Raw genomic sequence first — 19,780 nt, forward strand, 5'->3', positions numbered from 1 at the left:
TTGGCTTCTGAAAATACGAATTTATAGAATGTTTCATTTATGTTATGGTAGTTTTGAGGATAATGTGGTTTCACTAACTTCTTCCCTCCTCTTATACATTTGAAAACCTTAAGGTTGAAATATCACTTTTGTAAAGTTGATATAATTCATACCAGAAGGATTAGTTGATTTCTAAAAATCAAATACCAGAATTTAAACAAGATCATTTTAGCCATTTTAATGCCTGCAAATGTCAAATGTTTACTAGTTGGTTAGATGAAGCAGATTTCCTCTAGTATATTTATTCTCAGGAGAGAAACATCCTCGTTAAACCGAAAAAGCACGTTTTCATTAAATACGAAATAGCACTAGGTGAGGGAAGTACCCATTGATAGGAAAGGCATTTGATAAATTGGGGTGCATTTAAAATGTGTTAGCTGCTCTAAAACCCCAGATCCATTTTGCCATGTGGCTTTCAACAATTAATGTGACAGATGGCCTCAAAACAGCCTTGGAATCCTGATCTTTTGTGTCAAGCTTCAGAGGCTTGGCAGTTGCTCTGGAAGGTTGAGGTGTCAACCTGTCCACCAGCTGTTTGCACTTTGGTTCCAGAGTTGATGGGAGGAAATGGCCATGGCTCTAAGAGCAGTAGCTCTCCTCCATGCCTTGATGGGGAAGCATTTTTTTTTTTTAAGATTTTATATATTTATTTGACAGAGAGAGAGAGAGAGAGAGATCACAAGCAGGCAGAGAGAGAGAGGAAGCAGGCTCCCTGCTGAGCAGAGATCCCAATGTGGGGCTCGATCCCAGGACCCTGAGATCATGACCCGAGTTGAAGGCAAAGGCTTAACCCACTGAGTGACCCAGGTGCCATGAGCAAACACAAGCAGAGGGAGCGGCAGAGGGGGAAGCAAACTGCCTGCTGAGCAAGGAGCCCGATGCGGGGCTGAATCCCAGGAACCTGGGATCATGACCTTAAGGCTTAATGGACCTAGCCACCCAGGAGCCCTTCCCCCGCCCCCCACAGTGAAGCATCTTGATTGGAATCTTTAAGTTTGAAACACACGGAGAGACTGGTTTATAGGCTTGAAATAGAAAGCCCTATCTGGCCAGTCCTACATGGCATTGTAGCTGTTGACAGTAGGAGTAGTTTCTGTGTTCTTTTGTAGTGTATGGAAATATATATACTAGAAAAATCAAAGGTTCATAAAAATTCAAAGAATATGCATTGCTCACTTTTGTATTCACTACTGAGATTTGACAGTTTTTTTTTTTTTTTTTTTTTTTTTTTTAGTAGACTTTATGCCGAGCATGGAGCCCAATGTGGGTCTTGAATTCACAACTCTGAGATCAAGACCTGAGCTGAGACCAACAATCAGATGCTTACCTGACTGAGCTACCTGGGTGCCCCAGGATTTGACAGTTTTGTTTTTTTTTTAAAGATTTTATTTATTTATTTGACAGACAGAGATCACAAGTAGGCAGAGAGGCAGGCGGAGAGAGAGGTGGAAGCAGGCTCCCTGTTGAGCAGAGCCCAGTGCAGGGCTCCATCCCAAGACCCTGGGATCGTGACCTGAGCTGAAGGCAGAGGCTTTAACCCACTGAGCCACCCAGGTGCCCTGGATTTGACCGTTCTTAACTTTTTGGTATCTTTGTGTCTGTCTGTGCTTTATCTGAATTGGTAGTTGTCAACTGGGCATGATTTTGATCCCCTCCATCCCTTCTTCCTCCTGGGACATTTGGCAATATGTGCGACATTTTAAGTTGTTACTATTCAGAGGGTGCTACTGACATTTAGTAGGTTGAGGCCAGAGATGCTGTTAAACATTGTACAATGCCCAGGACAGCCTGTCATGACAAAGAATCCATCCCAAAATGTCAGTAGGGCTATGACTGAAAACTAAGGTAGGTGTGTGTGTGTGTGTGTGTGTGTGTGTGCTTGAACGTGCATGCTTCCGTTTTTTTGCTAAAGTAATTGACGGTGAGTTGCAGACATAACGATAACTTTACTTCAAAATAACATGAAAAGACTATCTTATTTAAACAAGAAGAACTAAAAAGGAGAGTCTCCAGAGATCAAAGAAGCAAAGGGAGAAAGTGCTGGAAAATTAGATACCAGAGAAGGGAAGATTCTAAGGTGTAAGAAAGGTGAAATATGTGGAAAAACCTGATTGAGTTGTTGGTTACATCCGGGTCCTTGGCAGAAATGATCTGGATGGTTGTTCCAATCGCCACATCCTCAGGAACCTCCACAAAATAAAAGCCTGGCTCAAATATGGGGGGCTCATCCACATCTTCCACACTGATGTGCACTGTTGTTGTGTCCTGAAATGGGCCTAGGTTCAGAAAACGCATCTCTAGGTGAGGATTGGCTCCTTCCACTTTTAAGGTGTAACTTTTCTTGCTTTCAAAACTCAGGGGCTGAAAAGTAATGATAGGAAAATTGATTAGCCATGAGCATATATGTCAAGGTTCTGAAGGATCGCCAGTATTGATGGCTAGGGGTAGACACTCCCAACTTCATTAAAATGGTGGAAAAGAGGCAAAAGGAAAAACAAGAGGAGTTTTTCCTTTGTTCTCTAGTTCTTGGTCTTAAGGTTATTTTTAATAGAAAATGTAAGGACGATCTGGACACTTCAGAGAGTGTGAAGGCAGCTGGGGTACGAATCAGGAAAAACCCCGTTGCTCTGGGCAGGCTGTACTTGAACCTGCCTACTCTTCAACTAACCTGGTCCATGTGTCTTTAAAGCTGCTTGTTTATCTGAAAGAATGTCATGAGAACTAAGAGTGTGAGTTCAGTTTCACAATATCCAAACTGAGGCCTAGTCTTTTCCATTTGCTTCCCTAAAACAATTCTTTTTCTTTCTTTCTTTTTTTTTTTTTTTACATTTTGTTTGTTCATTTGTGAGAGAGAGAAGCAGGGGGGGGAAAAGCAGAAGCAGACTGAGCTGGGACACCACCTCCCGCACGCCCCGCCCCCCCGGCCCTGGCACCTGGAAATCATGACCTAAGACAAAGGCAGACGTTTAGCCATATGAGCCACCCATTGTCCCTATAAAAAAAATTCTCTGGTATAAAGCAGTAGTGATTTTTTTTTAAGAAACTACTATAAGCACCTTACCAGGGTTCTCAGAATACCGTGTCAGATCAATGTTTGTGTATTAAGTTTACCATAGATGCTCTCTTTTAAAAATCTCTTTTAAAGGCCTAATCCAATGCCTCATTTTACAATTGAAGAGACTGGAGACAGAAGGCTTCAAATACTGGAGCTTTAGTTCCATGGTTCTTGGAACTTAGTGCATGGTTCTACAGTGTCAAAGTAGAAATGCTTATACAGATTTTTAAATTCCTCATTCAAAGGTCGTCTATAAACCTTTGACTTTCTGTAGTAAAATTCCATGTCATACATAAAATTTTTTGGTTGCTTCTTTTTTTTTTTTTTTTTAAATCTGTTCCTACCTTAAAAATATTTTATGCCAAAATAAATACAATTTTAGGATAGAAACTGAACTCGAGTGGTATCTCTTAAGAACAATCCATTCATTTTTTAAAAAGATTTATTTATTTATTTTTAAAGATTTTATTTATCCATTTGGCAGAGAGAGAAATCACAAGTAGGCAGAGCGGCAGGCAGAGAGAGAGGGAAGCAGGCGCCCCGCTGAGCAGAGAGCCAGATGCGGGGCTCGATCCCAGGACCCTGAGATCATGATCTGAGCTGAAGGCAGAGGCTTAACCCACTCAGCCACCCAGGTACCCCTCATTTCTTTTTTTAAGCTGACAAAATGTCTAAATGTTTTGAGCAACATTTACCTCAGAACATCATCAATAATAAAAAAAAAATCATGGAAAGTTAATTCTTTAAGATACTTACAGTGGATAGCAAAGCAGTTACTAAAGCTTAGAAGTCACATATCCACTTGGTAGTGAGTTAAATTTTTCTAACTAAATATTCACTGGTGCTTTTTTTTTCCCCCATAAAATATGCTGAATGTCAGCACATTTTTAGGTTAGAAAGAGGCATGTGTCCATTTAATTAACTGCTTTGCTTTTGAGAAACAAACAGCAGTAGAAGTTCCTTTAACTAAATTAGGCATTTTCAAATTCTAACAAAAAGTTTTTGCGTAGTTGCTCTTTGGTTATTACTTGTTTTGCATTAGTTTCACCCTACATTGTATTTCTTGTTTCCTGGAATCAGCCATTCCCGTTTAAGCAGCCATTTTACCAGTCTTACTGTCTCCCTAGTTTTTAGTCAGAAGGCAAGGTTTTTGGGGTACCTCGCGGACTCAGATGGGTAGAGCATATGACTCTTAATCTCAGGATTGTGAATTTGAGCCCCACATTGGGTATAAAGATTAACAAAAAATAAATTAAAAAAATAAGTTATAAAAAGGCAAGGTTTTATTAACAGGGAAATCTGCCACTCAGACTATGATACACTTGAAGGAATAGTTTTACCAATTTATTTATATTTACTCTCTAAATTTAGACATTCATTGTTCCCTGGTAAATTATATTATGTTTTCCTAAAATTCTTTCCTTAAATATGGGTAACCCAGAGTGGGCACTGTTGTTTATATTAGGTTTGTTCTAGGTAAAGTTTGTTTTACCCTTAATATTAAGTCATTTTCCTAATTTGGTATAAATTTTGTATTTTTAAAATTGAGGTTACATTAAAATTAATCCTTTTAGTATAAAGTTTAGCATATTTTGGCAAATTATGTAGTCATATCTCCACCATGATAAGATACAGAACAGTTCTGTCTCTGCCATTACCCCTTGCCCTGTGCCCCTTTGTCAGCCCCTTCCCATTGGCAACCAATGATCTATGCTCTGTCCCTATTATAAGAATGTCATATAAATGGAACCATTCAATATATACTTTTTCGAATCTTTTACTTGGACGATGTATTTAAAATTCATCCATGTCTTTTTGTGAATGAACAGTTTATCCCTTTCTATTGCCAAGTACTATTTACTGTATGGGTGTACCACAGTTTATTTATCCATTATCTGCTAGAGATACATTTCAGTTGTTTCTAGTTTGTTCGTTATGAATAAAGCTGCCATGAACATTTGCATACAGATTTTTCTTTGAACATAGATTTTTATTTAACTTGGGTAGAGACCTAGGAATGGGATTATATGGTTAGGTGTGTTTTTAACTTTTTAAGAAACTTCCACACCAGTTTTTAAAGTGGATGTACCGGTTTCCCACCAGGAATGTATGAAAGTTCTAGTTGTTCAACGTCTTTGTCGTTATTTGATTTCATCAGTTTTTCTGATTTATTCATTGTAGTGGGTATGAAGTAGTATCTCATTGTGGTTTTGATTTGCATTTCCCTAATGCTTAATGATATTCAGTGTTTTTATGTATCTTCTTGAAGAGTTGTTCATGTATTCTGTATTCAAGTCCTTTATCAGACATGTGTTTGCAAATATTTATTTCCAATCTGTGATTTGTTTTAACAGTGCTTTTGAAGAGCAAAAACTCTTAATTTTGATGAAATCTTATTTATCACTTTCTTAATCTGTGATTTGTTAATTTCTTAATTTTGATGAAATCTTATTTATCACTTTCTCAATCTGTGATTTGTTTTAACAGTGCTTTTGAAGAGCAGAAACTCTTAATTTTGATGAAATCTTATTTATCACTTTCTTATTGGTATTATCGTGTCAGATCTAAGAAATCTTTGCCTAGAGAGGGTCACACAGATTTTCTTCCATGTTTCCTTATGGAAATTTTATAGTTTTAGTATATTGCATATTGGTAGGTGTATGATCCATTTTGAACTTATTTTTATGAGATATGAAATGGTTTTTTTTACATATGGATATCCAGTTGTTCCAACACTAACTGTGGAAGAGACTAAAGTGAGTTTTTAATTATTAAAAAATAAGTTACCTAGTGATGATTATATTAAGATTATTGTCTCTCTCACCTAACACCTAAATAATTTTATTATTTAAAATGCAAAGAAAACATTGTCCTAAATACTCTAAGCTTTAAATTGCTCACAACTGAAATATGAGTTTAACTTTTTTTTCATGAAAAGTTTTTGTACTTATTTTTTAAAATCAAAGAATTGTTTGTTTCCATAGTCATAATAGTAAATCCAGGAATAGTATCTCAAAACCTAAATTCCAAATTCAAAGAATTTCCTAGAGTTAGAGCACATAAAGAAGAGACATTATATTCTTAAAAATTGAGTCAGAAAAATTGTGGCAAAAACTAGTAATGCAGTTTTTTAAAGCAGTTTTAATTATTCCTTCTTTTGTTTCCATAGTACTTTGTCATACTTACATTATGGTTCTTTTTATTCTGTTTTACAAATATTTCTTTCTTTGTTGGTCCCTTTCACAGACTCCAGGACAAAAGCTATGAATTAAGTTTTTATTTCCCTGCAAAGGTCTAAAACCCAAATGCAGCAACAAAATGTTACCTTGAGTTGGACAAAAAAGCTTTTCAGTCCAACTATTAACAAGTCCTGGTTGGGTGATAATATATACAGATTTTATGTTACAATATTTCAGTGATTTTTAAGGGGTGCATCTTTTCATATTTTGACATTTTGGAGCTAGGATTGCTTCTCCAATTGATGACGTCTTACAGTTGCTTACGCCCAACAGGAGAGAGGGTGCAGTTGAGTTCTGCACATTATGGGTACCACATGTGTTGAACTTCATTGCCTTCTAAAATGTCTTCAGAAAGATTGTACTATGATTTGACATTGAAACAAAAAGTGTTATGTGGGCAGAATGGCATGGAAACAACAGCAGGGAGTAAATCTGCTATTAGTGAAGCACATATGTCTGTGTCAACTAGAGCTTTTTCAAAAACTATAAACTAGGGAAGAAGAAGGCCTTGTATCATTTAAATTGCAAGAGTTTTTTTTTTTTTTCTTTTTTAAAGTAGTATATAAAAGAATGATGTGATTTACATTTCATGGGCATCTTAGATTTGATGAAATATAGAAGTTTTGCTCTTTGTGGACTATTTAAGAGGAAAAGGAAGTAAAAACAGTTGCTTGTTGTATGCTCGGAGATGGAAGATATGCTGAAGACTGGAATATGGCCTAACAGCATGCTCATCTAAAATAAAGAGCAATCTTCAAAATATATATTTCAAGTTATCTTTCAAGCATTTGACTTAAGAGACTGAAAATCAATTGATTGATTACTTAAAAGCCAAAAAGACCCAAGGTACTGGGTAGTAATCAGTATGGTTTTATGAAGACCCAATTCTATCAATTCAGCTTAATTTTTCTTTTTGAAAAAGTATGTGCTTTTTAGACAAATAATAGGGCTTAGGGAAATAAATCAAAAGAAGAACTTCCGTTTCAATTTTATACAACATTATTAATGACAAAGTAGAAGATGGGTGTGGATCAGGCATCTGAGTGAATGTTCCAAAAGTATAGACTGAAGCAGTCAATAGCCTCAAGTATTTATAATATTTGACTTGTCTATCCACCCAACTTATTGACCTCTTTTTAATTCCATTTTCTGTTACTTCCCAAGTTCAGAAGAGAAATCCAAATGACCTTGGCAAAACTGATTGTTGTTTTGATTAAACGTGGATATAGTTTAATGACAGTGAGGGACAGTGGTATGTCTTATTAGGTTTAATCTTTTCTCCACATAAGGGAGCTGGGGAAAACAACATTTTGAAGTTCCTTTCAGATACAAAATTGTGATAGTTAATATTTTAAAAATGAATGGCTTGTAATAATGTCTAAGCTATATTCTAATAATTTGACATAAATTAATGTTTAGAATTATATATTAAAATACAAAATAGCATTTAAAATATATTGAGAATCCCAAAAGCTCTTTTTCCGATTGCTTAATTATTTTAAAGAAAATTTTTGCATTAAAGAAACAGTGATTATCTGAAGCATTTTATCTTCAATACAACGATAATTATCTTTGACTATTTACCTTGCTTACAGTTATCAGTCATGGTAAGCAGTGTCTTATTATCTGTTTACTTGAGGCATACCACATGAAAGGAGTATATTCTTAATCCTATGTCATATACCAAATTGGTATTATTCTAGTCATCTTTTATATTTCTAACATGTTATTAACTCTCAAGGGATGAGAATAAGAAACTGCAGTATTTAAATTACATTCAGATTTATTTGTTTGTGAAATTATTATCAGCATTTTACACTGTTTTGAGGTCATCATGTGCTGGCTTGTAAAGATTTCTGGTTGGTGGAATGCTGAATCTGTGTTCTTTTGCTGTATTGGTTTATTGCTTAAGTGAATACAGGGCAAATAGGTGAACTCGTGCCTTTTAAAGCAGTGTTAATTCAACTCTGTGGAATAGCATATAGTCAAGTTGTTATTAAACACATTAACTTGTGCTCCATTTTAAGTTATGAACATTGCTTTCATCATGATCATCAGTGATCTCCATGTTCCTAAAGTTTGTGGTCAGTTTTCAATGGTCTCATAAGAATTTCAGTAGCATTTGTCTTTCCCTTCTCCCGGAGATGGCTTTTCATGCCTTCCGGAACACTACACTCCCTTAATTCTCTTCCTGTTTCCCTGATCTCTCCTTCTCAGTCTCCTTGCTATCCTTTGCTCTTCTCTCTGACCTCTTCATGTTGGGGTGCTGTGGGGCTCATGTCACTCACTGTCTTCTCCGTCTGTGCTCAGGCCCTTGGAATGTCATTTTCTTGTATTTGCTTTAAGTACCGTTTCTATGCTTGTGACTCTCAGATTTCTATTTCCAACTCAGAACTCTTCTCCATGCCCCACACTCCTATAACCAGCAGCTACTGCACATCTCCACTGGGGTAGCATGTCCAGAACTTACTCCTACTATTTGCCACCTTGCAGACTCCCATCTCAGAGACAGCTCTCTTCTGGTTGCTCAGTTCACCTCTCCTTCATGTCCTCTTCAGTCTGTTCGGAAATCCCCTTGACTCTACTTTCAAAATATATCTAGATTCCGATTGCTTCTCACTATCTCCATTCCTACTGCCCTAGGCCACACTACCGTCATCTACCTCGATGATTGCGATTGTCTCAGCTGGTGTGCCTGTTCCCATCCTTGCTCCCCTTTTATGGTCTTTTCTCAACACAGCCGACAGAGTAATTATAAAGAAAGTCCAGTTATGTTGTATGTTTTATTTTTTAAAGATTTATTTATTTTATGGAGGGAGAGAGATTGCCAGAGCATGAATGGGGGGAAGGGCAAAGGGAGAGGGAGAGAAACAGACACCCTGCTGAATGTGGGGCTCGATCTCACAACCTTGAGATCATGACCTGAGCCAAAATCAGGAGTTAGATGCTTAATGGTCTTATCCACTCAGATTTTAAAGCCCTCCCTGGTTTACTCAGAGGAAAAAGTACTTAACAGCAGCCCATAAGGTCCTATGCAGTTTGGCTCCTTTGTTACTTCTCTGAATTTTTTCATCTATGGGTCTTCCCCTCCACTTAGCCTTATCAACCTCCTTGTTGCTTTTGAAACAAACTAGGCAGAGACCCATCTCTCGGCCTTGGCACCGGTTGTCCCTTTGCCTGGAACACTTTTCCACAGTATCTCTGTGCCCATTCCCTTGTCTTCAGGGCTGCATGTGTAGTTCTCACTGAAAGTCGTTTGTAGGGCACTTCCCAGGATTCTGCGTTGTCAGGCTGCCCAGCTCTGTGCTGTGACTCTACCCACTTTAAATCTTTGTATAAATGTCACTTCTCTGTGAAGCTAATCCCAAGCACCCAGTTTAAAATTTGAAGTCGTGTTGGCTTTTCTGATAATCACTTTTGTTCTGTTTTACCCCTCCCCACTGTAACACTTAGCACTTTCTGGTATATTACTTTGTTGATTTACTTGCTATTTTGATTGTCTTCTTCCCTTTATTAGAATGTAAGCTCCATGAAGGCAGATATTTTTGGTTGTTTTATTTATTCTCTACATTAAATGCCTAGAATAATACATGGCACATAGGGAGACGCTCAATAAGTATTTGTTGAATAAATAATTTAACATACCTTGGGTTTTTAGATCTATTTAAAATAGAGAAAGAAGATTAAATCAATGAGTTTTTAAAGTTCATCACATATGTACTTATGAGGATATTAAAACTTCGATTTTTTAAGGTTTTATCTTCCATACCAGTATATCCATATGTGCTTTATGCCACCAAAAAATTGATAGCTTACATTAAAAAAACTTGGTAATTTATGAAGCAAAGGAGTTTCAAGTGATAATACTACCCAGCAGCTATGTTTGATGAAGCTTTTCCAAGTCTAATTAGCTTTTATGGATCTTATAGTAGCAATTAAAAAATCTTTGTGTTATTTATTGATTCATAAATACTATTATAGCTTGCTTTATTCTTATTTATGGTATACTACAGTAAAAAATGACTTGTTCAACTGCAAATATTGATCAAGTCATTAACATCATTAGTGAATTAAGCTACAATAATTTTTTAAGTGGTTAACTAGTGAGCTAGGAGAAAGGACATATTTATAATATATTTTTATTATGACATGATACCCTCTCTGTAAAATGAGGACACAGCCAGCTTTACATGTGAGCAAAAGAAGTAAGAGTTTTTTGTTTTTTTTCAAAGGAGAATGTTTATCAAAGGATTTGAAGCAATGTGTATTAATAGTACAACAGTCCTTACTAACATCTCATATATATTCAAAGCCTCCATTAACATGATTTGGAAAGAGGAGTTGGATTACCTTCTTCACAGTTATGATGCCAACTTGGAAATTGGGATCTGTGTTAATGTCAAAGGCATCTGCACCATCTCCATCCACAATGGTGTATTTCATCTCGGCATTGATTCCTTCGTCCAGGTCCTTGGCAAACACTCTACCCACAGTGGCGCTGACTGGAGCCGATTCCAACACACTCATCTGATAATGTTCTGTGGAGAAAGGTCAGAACATGCATTCTTGTAATCTGTTGCTATAGAAAATGCCTCGGCGGTGTCAAATCATATCAGGCCTGCTGGAACAGACGTCTTTCTCCTGGTTCAAGAATTAAAGCTTGGGTTTTACAGAAGAAAATCTGAGATCCGAAGAGGCTGAGCAGATAGTATGAGGTCTTAGCCTGTACTAGATGTTTGATAAGGACAGGCCAAAAAGGCATGACCTAATCCTAAGAATAGGACAAAATAAAAACAAAAATATTTCTTATCTCAATGAATCCACCTTCAGAGTGGAAGGAATTACCTTGCTTTCCAATCTTTCAGTCCCTCCTAGTGAACTATCTCCCCAAATGTTAATTCATTCTGAGAAAGAAAAAACATTGTGATTGCAAAGAACATACTTATTCTGTTTCGACTTGAAATGCCCACATTTTCCTTTGCGGCCAAGCCAGTGTATAGAGTTTTCACCTCTGCGGCCGCCTGCCCAAATTTAGTGGCCATCACTGATCTGTAAAGGAGGAATAGCCACAGAGAGCAAGTTCCCTCCAGTTCCACATGTTGTCCATCTGTATGTCCTTGCACTTGCTTCTGCCCAGTGGAAATCTCTGTTGTTTCTTGTTCTCTTGTTCCAGAACAGAATACCCTGAAAGTTCTCACAAAATATAAGAATGTCTTCCTTCTCAGCTTCACAATTAAATTTAGAGTTGTGTCTTTACTCACGTTCCTTCTCTGGGGCTCAGCTTTTTGACATTCTTCATTATTTTGTCAATCAAAATGTGACTGACTAAATAACATAGAAAATCACATAATCATATTTTCAATATGTTCATGGTCTCTTTTATTCTAATGTGTATTGCAAGCTACAGGGAAGCCTGGGGTGAGGGCTTGAGTTTCATGAAGATTTGGGGAGGTTGACAGCACCCAACCAGGTCACAGCACCTTCCCTTGCACAGGAGAAGAAATAATGCCTGTTCCTGGCAAATTTGAGCCAGAAATTGCTAATGTCTGTACTAAGCTGGCAGGCACTTGGATTTCATAATCTCTTTCCATTCTCTTCCAAAATTGTTGATGGATTAGACTTTGTTATTATAGAACTTATAGGAAAATTAAACAAGTGTCTTTCCCACACCAGGAAAGCTCTGTGTTCTGTGTTTAAAAAAGCATATACGTAAGATTTCTACATGTGATGCACTGTATTAGATCTGAGATCTTGATATTCCATTACATTTGGTTCAGTTACAGGTAACTAAACTTGTTCAATATAAATAGTAGGAGTGTCATTTTGCCAACATACCATGATCACTTATGTTAATATTTATAAAAAGGAAGGAAAATTGAATTTTTAAAATAAGCAATCAGAAGATAGTAAAGCAGAGAGTTTATCCAAGGTAGGTTTGTGGAATAGTGAGATCATTTAAACTTTGTTTTAACAAACAGATGGGGAGATACTTAATGGTGAGATAAAGACAATTTTTTAGAAGTCCAAAAATAATTACAATTTTGGGAGAAGCAGAGATGATGTGCAAAAAATGCTTGCAGGCAGATTATTTTTATGCATTTACATTTTATCTTCTGTGCAGCACAGTCGTGCTCTATGCTAGATTCCCCATTATCTTGAAAAAGTGGTAACTCGAAATGTTTGCTTTAGAATGGGTTAAGATGTTGGTTTGTGGAGCAGGACCAAAACCCTGGTTAGCGTTGTGTTATGTGGTTGTAAAGTTGTCGTGTCTGGGGTGGTGTGACTTTCCTGCAGTTTGTCCAAATCCACATACTTACGAGCTATGTAGTAACTTGCTGCTTTTGCTCTTTCTGTCTTCATCAGAGGTACTGTCGAGTGTCAAATTTAAAAAGCCAAATATTCAGGAATATTCAGGGATATTCAGGAATCTGTAGTGTGCAGTGTGTGCAGTGTGAGCCATTCATGAAGTAATAAACGTACACAAAGGAAGAAACCAGTCCGTGTGGCATTTCACAAACTGTTCTGTGATGCCCTGCTGTCCTGTAGAACTCATCAGTTTAGTAGCTACTTGGTTGCACCACTTGTGAAATACGTACCTAGTATTCTGCCTTTTTGTTTTATGAAATGTCATGGAGTCTCTGTGTATACAGTTGTATGAGGATGTTTGAATTTCCTTCCTGTCTTTATGTAGATAAAAGAGATGACTCACTTGGTCTGGCTGACTCAAAGTATAGATGTTCAGCCGAAAGTCTGGTTTGACTCTGTGTTTAGTTTTTTTTCTTTCTTTCCTTCTTTTTTTTCTTTTTTAAATACCCGATTTTCCTGGTCAGGTCTTTCACATGAAATTGTGTCTGCTATCCTCATTTCTCCAACTGCTCCTTCAGGCTTCTGATTCTCAGATTCACGTCTCCATTCCTGGGCTCCATTCCTCAGGTATATCTCTATATTTCCACCATCCTTAAGGCCATTCAGCAGATTGTCGTCTGTGACTTCATATTCAAATCTGAGTTTGTCTTCCTCCTTCCCTGCCATCAGTTCCCTTCTGCATCCTCCGTTTCTATCAGTGCTACAGTTCTTCGCCCTGTCACCCAGACTTCAGGCATCATAGTTACCTTGGACTCCACCCTCTGCTGCGGTTCCTTCAGCCAAGAAATCAGGAGGCAGAAACCCATGTTTTCTTACTTGTCCCACTGCACTCTTTCTGCTTTTTCCTTAAGTGCTTATCATTGCAAATCTCGAACATTCTAAAAGCCTCCCTGATGGATTCCCTGGCTTCTAGTTTCCACTCCTGCCAGCCCATCTGTACATGGCTCTCAGATTAGCTTTCCTTTAGGTCTCTGTCTTGCTCAGAAACTTTTCGGTGACTTCCTTTAGAAATATAGCACATCTAGAATATAGAAATATTTAGAAATATAAGACATTTAAAACACTAAAGAGCAGGTCTCCATTTTTAGGGAGTTTTTGAATATGAAATCACATTTGCTACTTTATTTCCAGGTCTTTATACTGTAGATACATATTTTTTCTTTACATTCAGGTTCTATTGGAATGAGCTCTCGGAGAGCAGAGATTTTGCTTGTTTTGTATACTGTTCTATATGCCATACCTAGATGGTGCCTGAGGCAAATGTTTTTTGAATGAATGAGTGGCTTGCCCCTTCTGGAATGTTTTTCTTTCTTCCTATTTAAATCTTTTATGTTTTTGAGTCCCTGTTGCAGTGTTATCCTTCAATGAAGCCTTTATTCATCTTAGTTTATTGTGCAAATTTCATTCTGGACTACTCAAGTGGCACAGCAAATGCTAATTTCTGGTTAACTTTTGATGAGTGTAGAGTATGTGTTCCCCAGCTGGATCTTCAGCTTCACACGGACAGGGACTCAGTTTCATGCATCTTGTATCCCTCGTGCCCAGTGCCATTGGAAAGCAGGTGGTTGGTACTCTTGTGAATTGACTGGCTAAGGTAGTCAGATGGGTACCTCTGTGTTGATCTTCGTTTTGGGTTATTTTCTCTGTGTGTGTTCTCAACAGGGCAGTATTGTATCCAAGGGGGCAAACATCAGTTTGGGGAAGGGGGAGATAGGAACAAAAATCTTAAATGCTACAGTGGTTTGTGGCTCTCTAAAGTTCAGCCGTTCCCGACAAAATCTTATTCCTTAGTATTTCATTTTGTGGGGTGGAGTGCAGGGTGTGGAAATCAAGAAAAAAAAAAAAAAAAGTATATCAGAGCTCCAGAGAGTGGTGGTAATGAAAGAAGTGAGAAAGAGTGGCTCCGTGCTATTGGATGTTGGGACCCAGAAGGGAAATGGTGATATAAGAATTGAGTAATAAATGTAGGAAGGGAACCCATGGATAATTGAACTTTAAGAGGAACTCAGGCTGGGCTTTTTCTTCCTCTTCTGTAATACGTGCCTCTCTCTGGCCTGAGATCTTTACTCTCACTGGTTAGGTACTCACTCTGGGGAAAGCGGGGTGGGTTATCATTGACATCCAAGAGGGTGATGTTGACTGTTGTGGTCCCAGCTAGTCCTCCAAGCTGTCCTCCCATGTCCTTGGCTTGGATAATCACTTCATAGTATTCTTTGGCTTCTCGGTCCATGTTCATGAGTGCTGTCCTAATTACACCTGCAGGATAGAAAAACAAATCCACACATCCAGTGTTTAAGCTTGGCTTTCAGGTTTCTCCCTTGTGGATTGTTAGTATTTAGAGTCTAGATGCAAATCATCTGTATTTTATTAAACTTAGGTCAGAATTCTAGCTTCGAAAGAGTGCTGTGCTTAAACAAATGGTGAAACAAACACTATCCCAGGAGGAAGAGCTTCCTTTGGCGACATTACAAGGAGAGAACAGGAGGTGGCAGCAGCGGTTCTCGAACAGAGTTAGGGACTAGCAGTCCGGGCCAATTTCAAGGGTCTCTGTTGTACCAAAGAAAACTGGGGCTTTGGGTCCTGTAAAACACAGCCTCGTATGTCTGCAAATCTGTGATTTTAGATAATTCTCTTTCAGCCTGTACTTTCTCTAGCCCCGAGGCCCTTGTAGTGTGAATCACTTTTCTTGAGCAGCTCACTCCCACTCTCCTTTCCCTGTCTCCCCAATACCTGTCAGCAGGGTTGAAATTCTGATTTAATTGTCCTTTTGTTATATATGCCTTCAGTTTTGTTCTGCTTACCTATGTGCATCACTGGTTTCCACGAGCTGGGACATGAAAGATGCTCTGTTGAGTTGCTCGTTTTTAACATGCATAAGGCATGAACTCCCCCAGACGGTAAGTAGCAGCATCACAGTGTGATGATACACTTTCATTTAAGAAGAGGGGTCTAAATAAAAATCCAGGGAAATGTGTTGTTTTGATCCTGCCAAGGGTGTGCTGTAATGTTTTATCTCCCTTTTAGCCCTGCTATGTAGAAAAGTTGACTTCTCTACACTCTAGGCAAAGATTAAAGGCTTGTTTACTGCAAGTTTACAGTGTGACCCTTGGCTAAATAGACCTTTTGCATGCAAAGAAGAGAGATTGGGAACCACAAACCTGTCTCCACTTTACTCCTGAAGTGTATATATTGCATTATAGTAACAACATTCTGAAGTGAAATATGCAGCATTTTCTTTTTTTTAAATGCCCTATGGGCACAGCAATAACTATCTTTTCATGTATTTTTGACCTTAACACTTAAGATGCCCCCTGGGAGCTGTCAAAATAATATAAGGTTCCTCTTAGGATATAAAGGACACATTGCCCTCTTCCTGCCTGTATTTTCTTCCCTGTGGGCATTCCCCCACTTTCCCTCCCCTTCTGCAGAATTGTTAAAGTTACTGTTTTATAGAAGTCCCTCACTGCAACCTTTTTTTCTTTCCTCCTCCTAATTTATACTTCCTCACTTTCTGCTTTTACGATATAATTTTCTGAATGCCTGGTTCCCCTTAGGACTTTTGGAAAAAAAATTCTATCAGGTTGCTAATAGAAATGTATTTTTTTCTCTTTCAAATGGAGAGGTGACTTTGAGTGTTAACCATTTACTCTACCTCAGAGGCTGTACGTTTCTTTACTCAAGTTCCTTGTTAATTATTCTTAGGTCTTCAGTCTTCCTGTATGTAGAACGAGAATAACACTACTGCCGTGTATCTCACAGGTTCACAGGAATAACGGGAGGCTCAAGTATGGTAATGTCTATGAAAGTATTTTACAAGGAAGAAAGCTTGGCACAAGCAGGGTAATAATGATAAAACATAAATTCTGTAGTCAAAGCTTTCACGTAAAACTGAAAGAAACAACAAAAACAAAAAACCACAACCAGACTTCTGTCTGTCTGTCCTTTGTTGCCACATTCGTTCTTACACATCCAGTTCTTTTAGTTGTCCTCCCTGTGAGAGCTTCCCACTCAGCACTTGCCTTTTTAGGGGCCACATCCCATGTTCTGCGCTCTTTCCCCCCTCAGCAAAATCTTTGTGTCCTGGTATCCCCTTATTCTGGCCACGTTCTCTACTTAGTACGGGGTCGTTCAGTGGGGAGAGCATCAGACCAAACGTCAGGGCACATATCTACAGAGAGAAGCACTTCGTTGGGTCTCAGTTCCCAGTTTCCTTATTTGTTAAGTGACCGGTAATGGACTGGATGGTTCCCCTAAGGCTCTTCATAGTTTCCAAAATCAATGATCCTAGTTCTTTAGTGAGCCTAGGTTAATGTGTCAATCCTCTTAGGTCTTCTTGGAGTGATAAAAGACAGTCTCTGGGAATAAATTCAGCTGTAGGAGTTACTGAAGGCTAGTGAGGATGTCCCTTTGTGTAGGCAGGCCTTTTGGCCTCTCCAGTCAGACTCTGTACACTGTCTAGACATAGTGCTGCTTTTACCCACCAGCGCAGTGGTTGTTTGCTGTCTTAATCCTAAAGCTTGTAACAATCTTCTTTCATTAATACAGTCCCTATAGAGTCCTGGAAAAGGAGAGTTGGGTTTATCATAAGTAGCAGCTATGAATTAGTAGGGAATAAAGCAACCAGCTCTGATGACATTGCATCACATACCTGTTTTGGAGTCCACAGAAAAATATGGCTGGCCCTGGAGAATGCTGTACACTACCCGGGCACTGTTGCCGTAGGTTGGATCATCAGCATCTGTGGCTGTCACCTGGATAACAGAGGTCCCTGAGGAAGAGAGATGGTGGAAACCTGTTCAAGTTGAATAGCTAAAGGCTGGAAGCAGTGCTGAATAGGCAATCTTAACGCATTTGCAATTGTTACGTTTGCTTCCTTGGGAGAACCCTTTTTGAGGTCAAGCTTCCATAGCTCCTAACTTGTGCCTCTCTAGTGAGACAGGAGTTAATTCGTGTTTCAAATTCTTAGTAACCAGTAAGAACAACACAGTCTTTGGGTTCTTCATTGCTTTTTTGATAATACCAAAATGCTTCTTCCTTATGAATCAAACATTTATCTGTCTACCTTCTATCTTTTAAGAATCAGAACTGAATAACAATTCTAAGCTTATTGTTACTATTATTTTTTACTGTGGCTGATTTCACTGTCTAAGTAGTTTCCTGCCTAGGGACTTGGTTGTCATTTTTGGTCCAGTTTTAGAATTTGTGAGCTGCTTTGCACATTCTCTCTGTGTATAGAGAGGAGGATCTTCTGTAGAAGAACTGCTGTCTGTGAGAATCAGTGACTCTCCACCTTACCCACTGGTGACATTTCTGGCACAGTGGCGACATAAGGTCCATCCAGGAACTTGGGCTCATTGTCATTGATGTCTTGGATTTTGATGATGAACTCTGACTCTGGCTCCATTGGTCTGCCAGTCCGCCTGTCTAGGGCTTGAGCCCTTAAAGTATACTGGGCCCTTTCCTCTCGATCAAGCCTCTGAATGGCATGGATGTCTCCAGTGGTGTCATCGATGGTAAACACGACACCTGCACCTTCTCCTGAGAGGATGTATTTGATGGATCCATCTCCCCTGTCCATGTCTGAGTGAAGCTAAGAAAAAACAAACAAACAAACCCCCAAATCTCATTATGCATATGAAGACGTGGTGGAAATTAATCGATTTTCAGTTTGATCCAAGCTTATGACTTCCTTTTCAAACTTATGATTTTCTTTGAAAGAATTTCTTTCACCCAAACATTTAAATTGTTGGTCTACAAAGAATTAATATACATTGAACATGATTGTATCAAAGACCAAATATAGATTGATGAATAAGTAAAATTCTTTCCACATCACATTCAGTATCCTGAATTTACTACTGTATTTTTAGGTTCCTTGCCCTGAGAAATATGGAAAACAGGAGTTCTGGGAAGTATAGGCCCCCAGCATGAGAGTAAGAGCAAGTCTACTAAGGAGGAGCCTAGCATTTCCACTTAAGAAAAAAAAGTGGGCAAAACTAACATTTTAAAATAAGTATTTGACATAAACTAAGTTTTGGAGTTTCAAAAACCTTGTGATGATTCAAGTTGCTTGAAAAACTGATGGACTGATTAATAAATAGGCTATGGCCACTATCCTGGAAATTGTAAATGACCTCCAGGGACTCCTGCAACTCTGATTCTGCAGTCCCGATTCAGTAATTTCATTCAACAGGACTATGTATGCATGCCTGTGTTCTGGGTATCAGAATGGATTTAACAGCTGGTTGTTGTATTTGCATCAGTGTATCTCTCTTTGGTGGGACCAGTTCCTGGGCTTGTAATTGAATCACTCAAATCTATATGTGGATAGTTGAGTTAGGGACATGCTTTTATCTGCCCATCCAACTATGTTATCTCCTGGATTACTTTGTAATGAATAAGGCACTCTCAAAAGGAGTCCAGGGCACTATTTTCATACTAGGGCCTAGAAATACATTTCTGCATCTCTAATTACGGATAACGTTCTATGGCAAGAATTCTGAAGGTTTGTGTTATCATATAAGTAACAGTCTCTCTCTAAAGTGGGTTTTAGCACTTTGCATGGTTCAGAGATTTAGTTTATAAAATAGACAACCAGTTTTAGCTTTAGGCTAGTGGAGGCAGATGTATCTGGCCTAAAACATAATGTCAGTTATAAGCTGAGGGACTTGGACAAAGTAGTGAATGTTTATTACTCTCAAATTTCTAATATTATAAATGTAGAGGGCACCATTAATACTTACTTTGAAGGGTTGTTGGGATCATTAGAAATTAATGTATGTAAAGCACCTAGCACAGCGTCTTTCCCATAATAGGAATGCTATAAATGGGGCCGATTATGATGATGGTAATAATGACGGCGATATGCATAGAGAAAAGGGTATTAACATGCCCAGCTCTTCTCTGCTCCCTTCAAGCCTTCAGGAGTGTAGCAGAGGCAGCACAAACAACCTTTGGCTTTTTTATTATTCATAGTCTAACGGGGAAGGGCATAGAAGGCTGCCTGAAGCACGGCTAGGACGGTGTTACTCTGAGCATGAAATGGCACAGACACGAAGAGGACACCTGAAAATGTGTTCAT

The 19,780-nt window shown here is 38.4% G+C and overlaps 1 protein-coding gene across 3 annotated transcripts in view; it reads right to left on the minus strand.

The window, feature by feature from the left end:
• The window catches only part of CDH20 (cadherin 20), a 207,211-nt gene that overhangs the window by 22,719 nt on the left and 164,712 nt on the right, over window positions 1–19,780 (minus strand). For all 3 annotated transcript variants that reach the window (XM_059140128.1, XM_059140126.1, XM_059140127.1), the window contains 5 exons: window positions 17,995–18,289; window positions 17,348–17,467; window positions 14,788–14,955; window positions 10,684–10,871; window positions 2,147–2,400 (listed from right to left, as the gene is read on the minus strand). In XM_059140128.1, coding sequence (XP_058996111.1) covers window positions 2,147–2,400; window positions 10,684–10,871; window positions 14,788–14,955; window positions 17,348–17,467; window positions 17,995–18,277 — 1,013 coding nt within the window. In that variant the 5' untranslated portion in view covers window positions 18,278–18,289. The remainder of the gene's footprint in view (window positions 1–2,146; window positions 2,401–10,683; window positions 10,872–14,787; window positions 14,956–17,347; window positions 17,468–17,994; window positions 18,290–19,780) is intronic.

Source organism: Mustela lutreola, chromosome 11 (genome assembly GCF_030435805.1).
Source record: "Mustela lutreola isolate mMusLut2 chromosome 11, mMusLut2.pri, whole genome shotgun sequence".
In the NCBI taxonomy this organism is placed as follows: domain Eukaryota; kingdom Metazoa; phylum Chordata; class Mammalia; order Carnivora; family Mustelidae; genus Mustela; species Mustela lutreola.